The sequence below is a fragment of the Sinohyriopsis cumingii genome, chromosome 13 (assembly GCF_028554795.1).
Source record: "Sinohyriopsis cumingii isolate HCF-2022 chromosome 13, ASM2855479v2, whole genome shotgun sequence".
In the NCBI taxonomy this organism is placed as follows: domain Eukaryota; kingdom Metazoa; phylum Mollusca; class Bivalvia; order Unionida; family Unionidae; genus Sinohyriopsis; species Sinohyriopsis cumingii.
In genome coordinates, this window is record NC_142973.1 from 58,289,011 (window position 1) to 58,309,063 (window position 20,053).

Consider the following 20,053-nt stretch of genomic DNA (forward strand, 5'->3'; position numbering starts at 1 on the left):
ATAAAACTCTCAAATATACCGCAACAGTCACTGGTGTTTACAGGCTGTCTGTGTTCAGTGCTGCAAAATTTGAGATATTTACAAAGTATCCCTGGCGTCATTCAAACGACAAATTTTCTGGAGTTGTGTCTATCATATTAAATAAAGGAAACGAAGAAATATTTATTCTTGAAGCAGCTGATAAGAAATTAACCGCAACATCTTGCTGGTGGTGTCTAGAATTTGTAGCTGAAACACCTCAGTTGGTTACTGCGTAAAATAATAATGTCGTTGACAGCGTCAACAACAACATTAAATGTTCAACAATATAGATACAATCAAGTACGTGAATGGCAATCAGCGTTAAAAACCATCATTGACCAGTATACGTTGAAAGTAAAAAGATATAAGCGGCGTGTAGTTGCTTTGGATGCTATAGTTTATTCAGTATCTGCATTAGTTGCGTCCACCGGGGTAGTATTATCAGCGCTAACGCCAGTAACAACTGCAGTTGCAGTAACAATATGCGTTTCATCATCAGCGGCGTTTGCAGGTGTTTTTAATATTATTGGGAAAAAGATATCCACGTGCACGAGCAGAAAACTCAAAGAATACGTTGTAAAATTAAACACAGCCATAGCCGCATTCTCGAAATTATCGTCGCTGATATCATCAAGCCTCGACGATATAACGATATCAGATTCCAAATTTATCTTAATGGTTAAGACATACAATGAAGTAATCGAGGCAGAAAACCACCATTTGAAAGAAAATGAAAATAATAATGACAGAACTACTTCAGCAGATAGCCGCAAATACAAATCTGGCAAGAACAACAATGGTAACAGTAAGCTCAAATAAGCCTGAATTTGGTATTAATTTTCCAACTGCGATTCCGGTAAGCGAGATCGCGTTAGCTAAGTTGCGAGTATACCATAGTTGGCCAAATATCAGATCAACGTCGTTTGGTGGATTACCAGCAAATAATTCGTTGGTGTTTGCAAATAAAAATAAACCAGATGGTACACCTGACTGCAACGTTTTCGAATATCCACCGGGTGCTATCAAATCGAAGAAATCAATTAGGAATTCCAACGTCGAATAAAATGTATCACAGGAAAGGAATCCAAGATAGCAATAACAGCCCATGAACCAACACTGTCTGCCGCGATAGAGATGAACTCCCCCGACTATGTCGTGGATATATATCAGTCATCGGTCAGAACAGTGTTAGGATGGCCTGAAATTTTGCCTGAAGTACCACCGCCATTACCCGAACCAAAAAAGTCTGATTATACCACGGATAAGCAATCATACCACGAAATTGACCCATCATACAGAATACAACTAAGTGACATAAAACTATACAATCAGGTTGGTAACTTTACCTTCAGTGATAAGGATAATGTATGGTGGTCTTTTTATGCTGGACCAGAATCCACAACAGGAGCTAGATATATAAGCATTTACTTACATAATATTATTGAAAATTTTAAAGAAATTAATCAAAATCATAAATGAGAAATAGACTAACTACGGAAAAATTTCCAAGAACATCTTTTTAATCTAACAAGTTCACGCAGTGAAATCATTAAACAAATTGAAATATTAAATCAGCTCGTATACGACAAGGAATATATTAACCAGATAATAATTCGGGCAACAATTAATACTAGATTTATAGACAGCAAACAAATTTTTTTAACTGCATGCAAGATAACAGAAGCTGATCTACCGAATTATAAATTTCCTTGGTATGATGCAACCGAATTAAGAAAATCCGTCAACGATATCATTGATGAGCTCTTCTGATATACTTGAACAGTGGAAAAAAACACTACCAGCGGCAAATATTTTCCGATACAACAATAATCCACACGGAGAAGGCCGCTATGTATCTCCAGAAATCGTAAATATAACTCCAACGGTCGCGGTCAATCTTGTGTGTGATGTAATTGATGGAAGTTACAACACAGACACAACATTATCAAATCAAGCCCAGCAAGGATTTATTCTTTATTCGTTCACACCGAAAGAACCACCCGGATATCTGATTGTACAAAAACCGATCAATCCGGTCTATCTCCGATGTCATAATCCACTGTTGTCAAGAATACATTTTAAACTAACTGACCAGTCCGGGCATTTGCTGGATTTAAGGCTTGTAACGCTAAGTATAAATTTATATGTAAAATCCTAAGGATTCTAAGAGTGTTATCAAGAAAACAGTATCAAACAAAATAATTCTCCTCCTTGTTCTTGATAGTCAAGGTGGATATTTTTTTACTGACAAATGGACTAGACCCAAGCTGTCGCTCAGATTTCAGAAAAAAACCACAATAATTTTATATTGTACTCATCACGGTGATAAAAATAATTATTTTGTTGAATATGATGCAAATCTGTCGAATTTGTTAATTCTGACAAGGTAATAGGTAGTCAAAATCGTGTAAATCGACTGGTTGTTAATTCTGATAGGGTAATAGGTAGTAAAAATCGTGTAAATCGACTGGTTGTTAATTCTGATAGGGTAATAGGTAGTAAAAATCTTGTAAATCGACTGATTTCTCAATTCTGATAGGGTAATAGGTAGTCAAAATCGTGCAAAACTGACAGATTTCACATAAAAAACACATTTTACTGAAAACTGGTTAGTTGTGAAGGACAAGACGAAATTCTCCTGACAGTCAGGGCCATACTTTCATTTTTATTTCTCGAATGAGTCTAACTTTCATTTTCATTTCCGGATATAATCTTTCTTAGTTGCCTCAAGCGAGAATTAATTGTCTTTTTTACCTCATATTCACGAGATAATTCTGATCTAATGTTTTGAATGGCCCGAGAGAGACTGACAAATTCCTTTACTTCACTTTATTTGTAGCCAGCGATTGACACATTGCCGTCTGAATTTTCTTTTCGCTTCTGTACTCAGATGGCAGCTTGTATGCTCCGTCTTTTTTTCTTTCCTGCAGTGTCTCAAAATCAGAAATATTTTTTTCAGGATTTAGTTCATCGGATAAAATTATGCCGTCGCGCTCTATTTTTTTAATAGCAGAAATAGTATCATTGATATTTTCGTAATTCATTATTTACTAAATATATATTTGAAAGAAAAATATTTTACACCATTATGTGAACTTCTAGGTTGCCATATAACATCCTAGCAAGTCCATAATTGTGTTTTGTTTTACACTAAAGACGACACAACCCCATGTGAACTCCTAGATTGCCTTATGATATTAAAGCATGCTCAGGGGCATGGAAACACAACCCCCATGTGATCTCCTAACCTGTCAAACAACAGTCTAGAAGGCTCCGGAGGGTGTGTTTGCGAGGACAAAACATTTCCCATGTGAACTATTAGCTTATGAAATGATGTGCTAGCAGGCTCAGAGGAATACATATAATCTTAATTTTAACTTATCATAAGGACAGCACAACATATATATTTGCATTATTTAACGTACCTCTCCTAGATTGCCTTATGACATTCTAGTAGGTTTGACGGTAACATATAATCTTAATTCTAACTTATCCTAAGGACAGCACAACCGTATGTGATCACCTAGCTTACTAAACGATATGCTAGCAGGATCAGCAGGTACATATAATCTTAATTCTAACTTATCCTAAGGACAACACAACATGTACTTTTTAACTATAACTTAATTGTAAGGACAGCACAACATATGGAGGCCTTCTCTACATTCAACAGATTTTTGCACACACACACACACCAGAAATCAACCCCGCGGGTGCAAAAGAGCACCACGCCGTGATGACGACGTGGGAGAGTGTGCATTTTTTCTGTTTAAGTTCGAGCTTGGAGTAAACCCTCAATTATATATAAAATCGCGAAATATCGCATACGTCGACAATATGCCAATCACTGGATTCGAACTCGAAGCATCGAGAACGATAATTCGGAGCTCTACCAATGCGCCACGGAACCTTGTTATTGATATATGTTTCAGTAATTATTATACAGTTACTTTTGGATTGCAAGAAAATAATACAGATACGTTTGTATTGCCAAAAAATAATACAACTTGAATTTAGTTCTACTTAACAAGTCAGATTTGAAAATGTATTTATTTTTGGGATAATATATAATACCTATAAAATAGGAAATGGTGTGTATTTCAACCTTATTGTGCAATCTTCTGAAAGTCAAGGGAGAGAATTCTATCAACTTTTACACAATCGCGGCAGAGTTATCTCCGTTATCTGTATCTATCACTATTGGGACATAAGAGAATCAAATCCAGTTTTCAAACAGGTATGAAAACGATGATCTGGTTATTTTATCTGCAACACATTGGACTGAACGCGGGGTAGTACCGAAATATTTGCCAGCCGCGTTCATTGACTGAAATATTATCTTTTCGCCGGTTTCAATATTAACAGATCTTACTGCTTTCCTAGTAATTGTTTTACATCTCCCGGTATTTCCACGTGCAGAATTCTTGCTCTGCTTGATAGCTTGCAGGTTAGATAAATTATTATTAAATTTTTGGACATCAATATGATCGATCACAAGACCGTCTTTGATCTCCCCGTAAAAAACCTCGAATATGAACCAATGATTGTAATGCTTCTTTTTCCCAACGGCAAACGTTAGATAACCACCATTATTACCTGCACCAACTGTTTTTTTTCCGCTGACAGTGTTCTATTGTACTATCACGAGATGCTTCATAATTCTCAATGATAGGATGTCGTACAAATTATTTTTGCTTCATTTATATGTAATATTATTTTGTCTAAATTATAACTTATCTTTCCAAATCTGGTAATATAGTCTTCGGGGTTCTTATTACCTTATCAATGACAGAGTTGTTATTTTTTATCGTAATATCGCTTCAGTTCCCTATATCTTTTACCACAACACTGCACACACAGCTGTGTTTTACCTCTAACTCCAACACCACACCGTAAGCAGGGTTTTGGACCTAGACTCCCTCGCTTTACGCTTGGCGAATGTTGTCCGCAAAATTCATTTACTCAGGATTTGTTACAAGGAGTTGCAGACCCTATCATCAGCCACCTGCACTGATTTCTTATTTGAGTCATTATATATAATATTTTTTATTTAAATACTTGTCTTAATTATAGCATGGATGAGTTTACGAGATTATCTACAATCCAGCCTTGGAAAACTTCCAGATTCGATCTTGACAGACTAACTCTTAACTTGCGGAGGCGAACTCTGACTGATCCGACTAGTAATCTGATTAATAGTATCAGGGGTGCTAAAAAAAGAATTTCGTGATGATGGAGCATCTCACACGTGGTCGACATTTAAAATTATACGCCTTGACTCTATCAAGGACTCTGTCATTGATGCCACAATGAACGATACACGTGCGAAAACGATTATCGATAATATCAACGATCAGAAATATATTTTCAGAATAAAGTTTATTGTGCTAGCAGATTCCGCTGAGTGGATTATCCGTGACAAACCTGACCCTGTCCTTGCTAATGGAAAAACTGTTGTGTTAAGTAAAAATTCCAAGCAAGGAACACTGACTGGTATTGACAGACCATATTACGCTCGAGCGTATCCTGTGACCCCGGTTATTTACGGAATTTATCAGCTAAATGATAAACCCAACATCGATATCTTGCACCAATGAGATTTTCATCGCTGAATTGTGTGGCTGAACGAGTAATCGAACATTTTACAAATGCAGTACGTGCTAATCAGCGACGCGAAAAAAATAAATAAATGGGCTGAATCGGTGAAGGATACCGGAGCTACAATAAATGATGTCGCTGTGTTATCAAGTAAATTAAAATTTCCAATGATAATAAAAACGTTAACCGGAGAGATTTTTATATGACTCAAAGAATAAATCGAAGGGAACTCCAATTGAAATTATTGATCACAATGCGCACGAGTGGACTAACGCAGTAACAATATTTCCACTAGATCGAACTGTAAAATTTTACCCAGAGAACTCTGGGAATCTATTTGATTTTGTTCACGAAATAAGTAAAAACGATCCTGTATCGGTATGGTTATTTTCAAGCTCAGATGATAAAAAATATGATCAATTTGTTGGACCCAACGGCGATTTATACCGTAAAGAATCTCTTCATGAAACGATGAGAAATCTTACGCAGAGATATTCAAAAAATACTGAGCAATTATTAAAAAATTGTTTTACAGTTCCGTCAATTGCTGCCCACACTGCCAGAGAGAGAAATTCATGGAAGCCAACGCAATTTGAATTTCTTAAAGATGTGCAGTTAAGTTGTATCGAATACGGACATGGCGGTTTGTGGAATACCAAGTACAAGCACAATGATGTTATTTCGGTGGATATGGTCGCGTGTTATCCAGGAAGTTTTCTTGGAGCGGGTGATTGTTCTGGATATTTTAAGCGATTTCGACATCCATGTCATGAAATGGTAAGAGTGGCAATTAATGGTCCATTACCTGATATTGATCTAACTGGATTTGCTCGTGTGTTATCATTTGAGATAGCTAAAGATCTTCACCCGTGTTATTATGTTTGGTTTGATAGACACTTCTCAGGAAAACGCTGGACACCAATAGTGTTATTACGATATATGATTGATAATGCAATACTGATATCGTTGACGGTCAGTGAACCAATTATATCATATCGGAAATAAACTGAAGTTTGGTTACCTACACCTCAACTACTCCCTTATCCTGCTGACGCTGACGACTTTGATGCGCGATTAGACATTTTCGCGAAAAATACCACCGAAGAAAACATTGCAAAGAATCTCGGTAGAAAAATAATTGGCAAATTTACCCAAGGTGGAGCAGATGATCACCGACGGCATCACGCACGATTAATTCTAGATGATGCTGAATATGATTCTATAATCGCTGATGCAACAGCGAGAAATATATATTGTAGTCGAGAAAACGCTTACTTGTCCAACGGAAAAAGTTAGGCACAATTGTTAGTTACATTGTTGGAGAATCACCGCAATATACACATCTACGATCCTCAACGCTCGCTTATGTTTCTATAAATTTATTATCAATGATAAATAGATTTCCTCGCACCGCGGTCAGAGTTGCCACGGATTCATTTAATATCGATAAAAAATTATAGAATTACTGGCTCGTTTTACAAGTATTGATGCATCATGGGGTTCGTTGAGAATAAAAGAAGAAACGTTACGTGATTATTCAGAATCCGCGGATGTTACATTAAAGATAGTTATCGCAGCGATCAGACATCAGAATTATCATATGCAGCGTCCGTGTATGATCCGGTATCCAGACATAAGACGGTTTATCTAAACGGGCCGGGATGTTCTGGTAAGACGACTCGAGTGATCGAATTATTTCGACAGAATTGCGATGACATGGTTGTTTTAACACCTACACACAGACTCGCGAGAGAAATGAAACAACGAGGAGTGCAATCATGTACTTATCACAGCTTTTTTCGATACAGCGGTGGCACATGGACTCCTGACCGAATGGGAGAGAAGTATATTCCAAAGATCATCATTTGGGATGAAGTATGTACAGTGTCTTTAGAAACATTAAAAACATATCTTGATTGGTTGTTATTGAAAAATACAGCTGTGATAATGTGCGGCGATCACGGCCAACCACCACCGTTTGTTGGGTTATCTCCACACGATTGGTTGAAGAATTTTGAAGATTATTACTTGGAGATAACTGATGATCACATATCTCTTGATGAAGAATTAAAGGAGTTTAAAAAATTAATCAGACTACAACCGAATAATATTCAGTGTGAAATAGCGCGTAAAATAATTCCAGAAACTTCTTTGAACGCCTTTTGGGAAAGTTGGAGACCAAACGAGTTGATATTGGCAAGTAGAAAGATAGTCAGAGACACGCTTCAACAGCGGTTATTTCAGTTACACAAGGAAACATTCTCAGCGTTACGTGTACCGTTGTGTTATAGACCAGCTGATACGCGACGATAGAATATCGATGTTGACATACCAGGAGAGACTGAAAAACAGAATCTTGTAATAAATGATGTTGTTTTAGTCCCTGTTAATGTTGTTGAGGATGCGCTACACGCTGACAAATCTCCGTGGACGCTAGGATACGCGATGACAATTCACTCATCTCAGGGGTTAACTATTACTGATACAGTTGTTTGGATTGTTGATGATCGTATCGAACTTAATTTATCTCGCAGTGTCTCGAGTCAGAAGAATTTCTCAGCTGCGGAGAATTGTCATGAATGCGTTAGAAACCATCAATGATGATATTGACAACGATATAATATGAAAAAAATAGTTATAAACAATGTAGCCAAAAAAATAAACGCGATTTTGATCTTGACGCTGAATTTATCAACGCGCTGAAACAACAGCAGAATAATCATTGTGCACGTTGTAATTGTATAATGTTGTTGCAGTACTCGAGTAATAATTTAAGACAATTTACCGTGGATAGAAAAGATAACAAGTCGCGGTCATACACGCGAAAATACGATGTTGACCTGTCTTGAATGTAATCGGCGTCGAGATGCTAGTTAAGTGATCGGGGTGATAATTGCGTATCCTCGGGAATTACTTGTAATTGTTCACGTGTAAATCCACGTTGAGGAGAAGTTGAATCTAATCTGTAGATTGCACGTCTACCAGTAGATCTTACCACGCTGGAAATATTATGTGATGTGATACTCCAAATAGGATCAGTCTCTCTTTTTTTTACCACCTTCAGGTTCACCAGGTTCATATAAAGACCTTACAGTCACATTACCCAGCACAGGTTGTTTTGAAAAATCACGTCGTTTTATTGATGTACGCGCGCTTGTGATTGCATTAACGGGTTTCAACGCATTTGTTCGAGATATTTCATTATTTAGCGCAGCTATCACACTTGGTAATCTTGCAACCCATTCGCGAGGTCTCTTGTCTTGAATGAATTCCTTCGCATATTGATATTCAAATAACCGTTCAGCAAGTGTTCGATTAAATCGTTCAACAATTGCCTGATCACGACGAATTGCAGTATGTCCTCGTCTGATGATGACGTTATGTTTTTTCATTAAAGATGATACTACACCCTGAAATTCTTTGCCAGGATCAACCTGAAGCAGCCGTGGCCATCGTAGACTACCACGTTGATAAATTCGTTTAAACGCAGAAGCTACCTCAGCTGCTGTCTTTGTTGACAACGGCTCTGCTTCCTTATATGTACTTGCAACATCAACGACAGTTAACGCATATTTGTATGTTATTTGACGTCTTCGTATTGTAATGGTATCATGTGGTAAAAATAATATACCAGCCTGATGAACTTCATTTGGCACGCTGACATCAAAATGTGCAAAGTGAATTGGTTTAGGTGGTGGTGAATAAATTTGCCATATTGCCTGTCGTGCTAACCACGCTTCAGCAGTAGAACGTTCGCCACCTGCTGATTCGGCGAGTTTACTAATCGCTGCTCTACCTTTCCAATATCCTCTTGGAGAATAATAAATTGATTCCATTATAATAATAATCGGTTGATTAATTACCAGCTCCTAATACAAGCTTACCTTTCATCACGGATCTTACTAACCAATTAGCTAATGAGTCCTTGAAAGATTTATTATTTTTTTATGGAATTTAGCGCATGAATTAATTTTACATCTGCGATATGTCTATGCTGTAGATCTTTACCTTTATAAGCTACATCATGAGCATGACACGCTTTATCAATTTCATTTATCGGATATTCACCAGGTCTTGCTTGATCTTGATTATCAAGTTTGATATCAAGTCTGGTTCCAGGGCCACAATAATTATATCCTGGAAGGTGTTTTTTCTCCTGGGTATTTAGCCCACGGAGTCCCGGGTACTTTTCCTAATTTTACTGCAATATCACCTCCTCGTTTGCTTTTGTTTTTTTCTTTTTGACACTGACTTGTCACCTGACATGTCAGCAGGAATAAATTTAAATTTCTTTGTACCACATCGTTCTCACTTACCTGTAAGTGCTGATCTGTTAATTTTTGTTGTAATAGTTGTTAGTGTACTTGTTGGGGTACGCGCAATGCATTTCACACAATATAAATCCATATTTATTTATCTTTTATATAACATGAATGTAATTGATTTTTCTGCAACAAGAAAGCAAGAGCCGGCCAAGCATCATGCTGCGCTACCAAATTATGTTCGTATGATTATCATAGGTCCATCTGGAAGTGGTAAGACGCAACTGTTACTTAATTTGATAATGAGATTGTTCAAGTGGGATAAGTTGTACCTGGTTGCTCCGTCTGTAGATGACCAGCGGTGCTATGATGTACTTAAGGATTTTAATGAAAATGCAAAATTGTTAAATGAAAACGGAGACGATGTTGTTGAATTTATCACTGATATCGATGAAGCACCAGGTAATGATGATATTGATGGGTTTATTAACAATTTAGTCGTGAACGATGATGTAATGTTTGATAAACAGGCAAAACCCTGTTCGGATATTTTCCCGAGGCAAGCATAAAAACACAGATGTGATTTATGTAACCCAGCGGTATACACAAATTCCTAAAGTGATCAGGGATAATTGTAATATTCTTGCTGTGTTTAACGGAGTTGACACTCACACGTTACGAAATATTCATCAGAGTTGGTGCAGCGGTGATATGGACATAAATAAGTTTAGAAATTTATTTAGTCAGGCTCAGTTAACCCCGCATGGATTTATCACGATAAATTTACATGACCCACGGCCATGTTATCGAACTGGTCTTGATACAATTTTTGGATAATAGCAGCAGAGAGGGCGCTGCCTCCAACTTGGCACCGACGCGATCGCTGACTTTTCCTGCGATTTTTCTCGATCAGAAAAACTTATCAGAGATAGGCTGGGTAAGTCAATTAGAGTTTATTAAGTTCGTTGACAGGGTTGTCTCATACCAGGTACTGAGACAATCGCGATTTTTTTTGGGGGGGGGTGGGGGGGTGGGTGCGATTTTCGAGGAAGGCTTATTTTGCGAACCGGAGTGTAAAATAATGGAGGTCTGCCCGCCCTCTCTGCTGCTGTTTACGAGGTAAACGAGAACGCATAATACAAACGTCAAAGCAAAAAATAACAAAAACGAGCTAATCCGGTTAGAGAGGTTCCGGTTTCGCTTGTAATTTCATTTTCGTAGGAAGCTTTATTTTCAAAAAAGGACCCTTCCAAAAAGTGGTCTGTTCACCCCACACCACCCCCGCTTCTCAGTAGTACAACTTCATTAGCATTTCTTTCTTCGACTGTACCGTCCAAACATCTCTATTAACTTGAATACGCGATTGTTAGTGACGATAGTATTTGAAAAAAATATTGAGTATGCATACGAGTTTCGATTTTAAGATGTTTATTGATAATGATGCATGACAATTATGACAACAAAAAAAACCCTAACAAGTTATCAAGTTTATAATATATGAAATAATCGGGATACCAACTAATAAATTTGATATCCTTATTTTAGATTATTCCAGCAAGAAATGAAATGTACAGATTATTATTTATCGGAGAGGAAATATACTTTCGATTTTGCCATTTGTAGAGGGAAACAACTCTAATTTCTCAGTAAGCTAATTTTTCACTCAGTCGGAATGTTTCACACATTCGGAAGATGTTTAGCTATTTTTGCCAGAAAAATAGTATGCCTCGGATACCTGTTGACGCAGTAATTTACAGAAAAATAATACATTTTTTATTCGCTGAAAGTTTCTCCACTTAAAAAGGAAAGCTGAGCTATTCGGATTAATTCTACTATTTATACGATTGAAAAAACAAGTAGGATTAACCCAGAAGTTACGAATACAAATATAGTTCAACATTCGTAACTTCCTTGTTTCGAAAATATCTTAAGTAGTTCGAATGGTAGCTAGCGACACAGTATCGATATATGATCCGTAGGATCGACCTCAAAGTTGCGACTGTTTTTGTCCCACTGTGACGTTTATTCGCAAGTTCGAGGTCAATCCTACGGGTCATATCTTGGTATCTACTGTCTCGCAGAAATAGCAGAGAGAGCCCGAATGTAGACGTTATTTCCTGTAAAATGACCCCCTAATGATTAGGCTAATGGTTCAAGTTCAAGTTCTGTGTATGCCTGATAGTGTTGAACCTTTTTGTATTTTTCTGTCAGATTAACGCGATGAAGTAGTTTGCAGACATTAGAAATGGCGGCAGAAGAATCCAGTTCAATAGATTCTGAGTCAAGCCCGATTATTGTTGCATCTGACGGTGAGATCTTCCTGTTCCTTTTTTTATTTTATTGGATTTGTGTTTATTGTTTGTATGAAACTGGATGACGTATCGATTTTGTAATTAGGCCATAGGCCCCAGTCCATCTATATGGAAGAAGTCGGTGGCCATTCTGGTCGGAAAATACATACACACTTATTTTTATATTGTATATATTTGTAACAGCAGAATTGGTTTTAGATTGGGGAAAATTGTGTCGAGGAAGTGTAAACAAGAATGTGGGCTTTCTGTGAGGTGGGTGGGGGTCATTATGGGGGACAGATTTTAACAGTTCCATCACCATGAATATAAACAGGTAGTATTCTCATTCGCTGAGTTTTATGTCATTACATACAAACAATAACATTTAAGCAAAAAGTACACTCTGGAATGAAAAAATGATGTTTGATAACCATTCCTAAAAGGCCCCTAAGTTACCCCTAAGAACATTCACTCAGGAATTTATAAACAGTTTAATACGACTGGCGATATATTCATCGCTGGGGAGACCCATTTAAATGACACATTTAGGATATCTTCAGATTAGAGACTAAAGACCTACCCAGGCTTTGGAATTTTTAAGAGTACAGTTAAAAACCACCCTTTTCTCCAGTTATTGGATGCAAGTGTACTTTTACCTCAACGAGTTAAAATCAAGACTTAAGCACCCAGAAGATAAACACATGATTCCTGGAAACTAAAACCCTGACATGAACATAGTACTACATTTAGAAATTGAGGGAGCATGGTGGTTCTTTGGCCCTACAGGTAAGACCTTGACACTGATATTTATGTTTTGGGTGTCAGCACTTAAACAAAACAAACATGTGCTATGTCTTACACTGTAGGACTAGGTGGTTCTGTTAACATGCACACACACACACACACACACACACACACACACATATATATATGGAAAGAGAATAGTCATGGGAGTGATAGACCCAAAAGACAACGACAAGAAAGTATGCTGGTTTTGGTTTCTTTAATTGCTTTGAATTATATATACATCATTGATATCATTAGGTGCTGGGGTCTGGGGATTTACCCTGGCAACGTTGCCACTAGCAACTGCCTATATTCAGTAAATCAATAAATATTTTAGAAGACATGATAAAGTCTTCTTTGTGGTATGTGCATTCACACCAAATCAGAGATTACGCTAGGGTTGCACAATGCCAGTACATCATACCGGCAAGGATGTAAAAAGTTTTTACAACATCAGATTTTACCAGTGCAAATAATAATCAACTAATATCATTAATGCTTGGTTTATCGTTTGCATCAAGTAGTGGAAATTATTCTGTAAACAATACATTAAAGCAAGAAATTTTTATTGATTTGTTTCTGATATTTACAGGAACTGAGTTCATACTAAACAACATCACATATCAATACCATAACAGTATTGTAATCCATAGTCTGAGTTTTCTCTGAACCTTTTCAATATAGTAGGGTGTGGGGTCAGACCCAATTACATATTGAAAGTGGGAACTTGCCACCATGGTATGGTGGTGGCTTAAGATATCAGTTTACTAATTGGCATAGCAAACTTAAATAACCTTACAGCAAGCCATACTTACATGAAATTTATAGGGAGCTGATTTAGTTTCTCAGACATTTTTATTATAATATTCGCTGTGTCTTTAGTCTGCCAACAGATGAGATGAAACTTTTAGCATTGATGTAATTGGACCTGGTACTCCTCATTTACATACAGCTTGTCACATGTTGCTTGTCACATGACTAAAATCTTGCAACCTACATGTCTATGACATCTGAGGTCCATGGATCACTTGATATCAGTTACAAATCTCTTTGCAATTTTGTTGTTCAAAAAGTTTGAAAGTATTAAGTGAAAGTCACAGTATGTTGGTAAAAGGAACTAAAGTATATTTAATTCTCAACATAATTATTCAAACAAGAACAACCAAAACATGTTGCGGTTAGGACAACTTGGAGAAAAATATATTCATTGTGTAGAGATCATATGCCAGTCACATGATTAAAAAATATGTTGCTGACAAGTGCTGTATGCTTCATGAATCTGACTTTCTTCAGGTGACAGCGAATTCCAACTTTTCACTGAGCGTATGGCTCTCCGACATAAATGTCAAAATATATGAGGTGGGATGGGTCAGAGAAAACTCTCATTTTGGTAATCCCTTTCCACCACTGTTGCTCTCATCCACCAACTTAAGCCATGCACATTTAACAACTTAGGTTCAGAGTTCACTTATAAAAGAAATACAGGTATTGAATTTATTTAGATGCACTGCGTAAAATTTTGAGTGAATGCCATCAGCTTCAACATGGCTCATAAGATCACACGACTCATCCATAAACAAAAGCAGCAAAATCCAAACCATGCTAGTCCCTCAGGGACCCCCCCCAACCCCCCCCCCCAAAAAAAACAAAGGTTATTTGTTTGTTTTGAGCAACAAGAAAATAGCTTGGATTAACATCTATGAAAAAGAAATAGGTGTGCCTAATTCTTATTGCTTCATGCACCAGCAATTAGTCACACAACAGCACTGGAAGGAAAATGAGCTTATCTCTTTAAAGGCTTCAGGCTTTGTTTTGAAATCAACTACACATGACAAAACTGGTATCAAAGGGACGAGAGAGGCAGAATTATACTGTATGTATATACCATTGCACCACCTAAGTCGATCAAAGACATGGGCATATTCTTCATCGGTCATTGTGTTGCATTTGTCAGTCACTGATCAGAGTCCCAAGATTGACACAAAAACACAGATGTGATCTACAATGATCTGGGACAACTGCAAGATGTTGATATTTTGTGGTATTGATATGCATAACCTTGCAAACAGCCATTGGACCGGGTGTGCTGCCAACCACTCGTCATGGATGAGTTTTGGAATGTGTTTGCAGAGGTCACCCAGGACCCATAGTTTTCTCACAAATGACTTGACCTGAACTTGCAGATAATATCATGTGGGTTTTGGACTCGACAATTTATCAACGATGGTAAATGTATAAATTGTGCTGGTGAACACCAGGAACTTCTTGGCGGTTATAAACTTGTCTGTAAACATATCAAATATATGTTACATTTAAGACAAACTGCACAGGAAAACTTCATTGAGTACTTTGAGCAAACATTTGCATCACTAATTAAACAAACAAAAGAACTTGTAGCCAAGACCACAGAAACTGTAGAAGTTAAGACAGTTGTGAAAATCACAGCAGCAGTGGTGGGAACAGAAGAACCTTATCCAATTTTCAGGTCAGCCTATGTCATTAAACACTTGCAAGCACAGATGGAAAGATTCCAGGGAGGGCATCTGAGAAAGTGGGAAAAGAAGTTGATGTGACTGCAGAAAGTACCCAGGGGCTTGATGCAGACGTCTTAAGTATTGCACCACCCAAGTCAGCAATGAAAACACGACCTCAGTACTTTAAAGAACCAAATCATCAAGTGATCTTAATGAATTCAATGTATTTGACTGTTAACAGGCTCCCCAACTGGAAAGATTACATGTTGAAAGTACCATCAAAGACAGATCCAAAACAGATGGACACTGAATGGTCTAAACTAGTACTCAGGAAGTTTGGAAAGAGATACGTGACCGATGCTAAGTGGAAACATTCTTCATAGGTGGTTAATACATATGAAAAGATTACACTGAATAAAGCAAGGAATTATGGTTAGAACACATGATAGGGCATATACTTCGATGTAGACCCAAATCCAGACCATCATATGACCCTGATCTTGAATAAAGAGACACAACAGAACATATATATGCATCAGAATCAGAATACCTAAATTTGAACCTGGACCTTTGTACTAAGTCCAAGAAACACCCAAATTTGAACCTGGACCCATGTACTTTTCCAAGAAACACCCAAATTTCAACCTGGACCCTTGTACTACATCCAAGAAACACACACATTTGAACCTGGACCCTTGTACTAAGTCCAAGAAACACCCAAATTTGAACCTGGACCCTTTCACTAAGTCCAAGAAACACCTGCACCCACAGTTAGAGAAAAAGAAGAAAAATGTGCATATTTGCAACAAAACATAATTACTAAAAGAACAAGAAGAAATGACAAGGTAACTAGTGGAAAAAAGATCTGCATATATACAACCACAAAGCCTTCTGCACTGACACTGGAATATCAAAGATGTGTATCACTCATACAACCCAAGAACAACAAAGAAATGTGTCACTCCAAACTTACAAACAAGAAAGACGTGTAACCACAAAGCCAAGAACAACAATACATGTATCAATCCAATTCCAAGAACAACAATACATGTATCAATCCAATTCCAAGAACAACAAATACATGTATCACCCCAAACCCAAGAACAGCAAAGACATGTACCACCCCAAAGCCAAGAACAACAATACATGTATCAATCCAATTCCAAGAACAACAAAGACATGTACCACCCCAAACCCATGAACAACAAAGACGTACCACCCCAAAGCCAAGAACAACAATACATGTATCAATCCAATTCCAAGAACAACAAAGACATGTATTACTCCAAACCCCAAAATAATAAAGACATCTATTACTCCAAACCCTAAAACAACAAAGACATGTTTCACCCCAAAGCCAAGAACAACAGAAATGTGTATCTCAAAGGTATGCATTTGATATTACAATCATTACTGAGAATGGTTCCTGGTTGTCCTGATGATATTTCATAATAAGATTCCAGTGGACCAGCCGATTCTGCATGCCGGACCTGATGTTAGGAGTTATAATATCGTGCCTACATGTCCTATTTAAGGTGCAAACAAAACTGTCAAAAAAGAAAGTATAATGCAATTTTCTTTCAACAACCTCAACTTTATTTTACTTAATTTTTTACCTTGATCGTGATATTTTGTTGCCATAGTTTGAGGCAAGCTCACTTCACCCAAGGGCAGGTTCACTTTGGGGCAAGCTCAAATCATCCAAAGGTAGATTCAGTTTTCTAGTCAGCTTGACTTGGGAAAGCCGTTTATAGCATCCAGTTGAAAATCACTTGTGTGAAATAAAAAAAGTGAAGAGAAATAATTGTAGTGAACAGCCTGACGTTATTAAAGAAATGTACAACAACTGTATTGAATGCCTACTTTGAATCATGCACATACCAAGACTATATAACATTTAGTACAAGGGCTAAATTAATACAGAATTTCAGTACTTACATGCAGCAGTATGAAACAGTATCAATTAACAGCATTCCCATTGGCAGACATCTCAACATATTATATGCCTGACTTCTTCTCCAGGTTTGGTTTGGTCTTTTTGTTGGTTTAATGCCATTTTTTCAGTATATGATAGGCTGTACATGGCAGCCAATGTAACTGGTGGAGGAAGAACCACCACCCTACATGAAGCTACTGGCAAACTTTCTCATATACCGACATTGGCCAGGCCTTACTTGAACCTAGGTAGGTTTGTGATGGCACTGATCAGTATAGGCATGTGCTTTTACTTGGGGACGAATTGTCTAAAGGACATACAAACTTCTACCACTGGAGAGCCTAAAGACATGCATTTTATTTGGTGCCAAATACTAAGCCTATCATCCCATGAGTCCCAAAATGCAACTTACCTCTGCCATTAGAGTCAGTTAATTGTGCCTGTTAATTAATATACAATATCCAATAAAGAAAAAAATGCTAACTTTCATGTCATTTCCTACCTGGCTAACCATGTGTAGACATTGATAAGTGAATACCGTATACACTCGCTTATGAGTTTAGTCCAATTGCAAACTGCACAGACCCAGATATGTTGGCACATTTTATGTCAGCAGATCTGGGTCACTGCAGTTTTGTTAGAAGTAACCAGTAGTACAAACAGTATAGACCCTGATCTGCAGGTGCTTTATACTACAGAAGACTAGGATATTTGTTGTTTGCAGTTGGAATAAGCAAGTATATATAGTAACTGAATCTGAGATATTAGCCATTGATTAATGCATATCTTATCAAATTGTTCAAAATAATTATGTTTATTGACATCAGTCCTATCTACTGCCACTAGTATTTAGGGGACAGGGTCCAGTTTTTATGTACAAATTTAATGCCACAATCAGCGACCTAGTATAAAAAATCATAAAAAATCAAATACACAATTGAGGTCAAAAAGGTCCATATTTTTGGATACCTATATTAAAACAAAGGTCATTTTTGGACACTATGTGATGCTGACAGTACAAACACAAGCCCTTTTCCTAGATGATATTTCTGCAAAATAGTATGTACTAAACAGACTGATGCAACTGAAAATAGTTGTCATCCAAGCCGTATTTGAGATATTCTACTTGCCCCAAACCCATGTGTTTACTGCTATGGGAGGCTATCTCTTCCTAACTGACTATTGGTATTTCCCTATCAACATACTGCAGAGTAACTATGGATGGTGTACATGCCTGACATCAACTTCAAGAACAACACAAGCCCGAAACACCTAGTTCACAAATATAGCCTATCTTTAGATAGTAAACAATAATAGTTGAAAAAGTCACACCATAGCCCTAAGTTAAGAAATTTGCCATGGGGCAACCTCAGAATTATTGTTAAGAGTATATTTGAAATTAACCTCAAGTACATACATGCAAGCTGCTGCACATAAGGGTGAAATTTGATAATTCCTGTGCCCTGTTCTTTATGTATAATCAGTTCCTTAGTCGCAATCAGGGTTTACTTATAAGCAAATAGAGGTACTACAAGGCTTTAAGTTTATTTCATTTTATTTTGTAAAAGTGAATCATTGTTTTCCTTTGCACTCATCAAAACATAATGCCAGTGCATAGTTGGTACCAAATTAGATCAACCAGGACTTGATGTGTTTGGCTAAATCAGACAGAACCTCAATGATGTCACTGAATCATTGTACATAATTGAATGGTTCTGGCTGAGTCAGGTCAATTTATAAACATTACATTAGACAGTTAATTAATTAATCAGGTGAAATTCAGATCTTTGATACCCTGTGTGTTTCTAAACTTTAGAAAACATATATCTGCATGTGAGTATTTAAGGGTAAAACAGTTTTTTAAATTAATTTTTTTAAAATAATTATTAATTATCTAGGTGGTACCACATTAAGTTTGTAAATCAGTAATATACTCATGCAGAGGTTTCTGTTGTGCAAAGTCCGTGCTTCCAGGACATTCAGTTTTGGGTACTCCAAGTTTTCAAGATTTGATCTTGCTTTCTGTATGCTGGACTAATAGCTTTATGTGGCCCTGCATGTCTGTTTTCAGTATACTGGTCTCATGCATAGTTTCTGGGGAAATTTTGACCTGAATTTCTGTTTTCCATGTCATGGACTCGTACTCTACTTACTGTACCATATGAGGAATTTAGGTCATGGCTTTCTGTTTTTAAAGTCCTACAGAGAGCTGTGCCAGTATTTCTCATTGACACTATAAGAAGTGTCTGTAACTGAGGTCTCACTGGACAGTTTATCTGGTGAATTTTCATCCAACAATGGCCTATTGCAGAAAAATGAGAATAATTTTACACTGGAGATACAAATAAAAACAAACTAATGATTTTTGTAGAAAGCATATGTGTGAGATTTGGACTGCAGTAATCAGGTTAATTCCTGATGCAACTAGTGGTGTTTATACTGAACCAACACTGCCACCAACCTTATAAGTTTACATTCATTTTTGACAGGAGACAGCTATTTTGAATATTTTCCTATGACAAGGCAGCTAAAAGAATCAGTATGTGCCTTATGCATGACTAAAGTTTACTAGTACTATAACAAATTAGCATACCTCTGTAGCAGACACATGTAAATACGTAAGCCAAGTTACGCATATGATCTCCAGTGCTCATCTAACTATGACAGGCAGTCACCAACAAGCCA

The 20,053-nt window shown here is 37.1% G+C and overlaps 1 protein-coding gene across 1 annotated transcript in view; it reads left to right on the forward strand.

The window, feature by feature from the left end:
• The first annotated feature begins 11,940 nt into the window (after positions 1-11,940).
• Positions 11,941-20,053, forward strand: part of LOC149785647 (uncharacterized) — a 42,989-nt gene continuing 34,876 nt past the window's right edge. Inside the window, exon 1 of the mRNA XM_089979477.1 lies at positions 11,941-12,190. Within this exon, the coding sequence (XP_089835603.1) occupies positions 12,127-12,190 (64 nt within the window). The 5' untranslated portion in view covers positions 11,941-12,126. The remainder of the gene's footprint in view (positions 12,191-20,053) is intronic.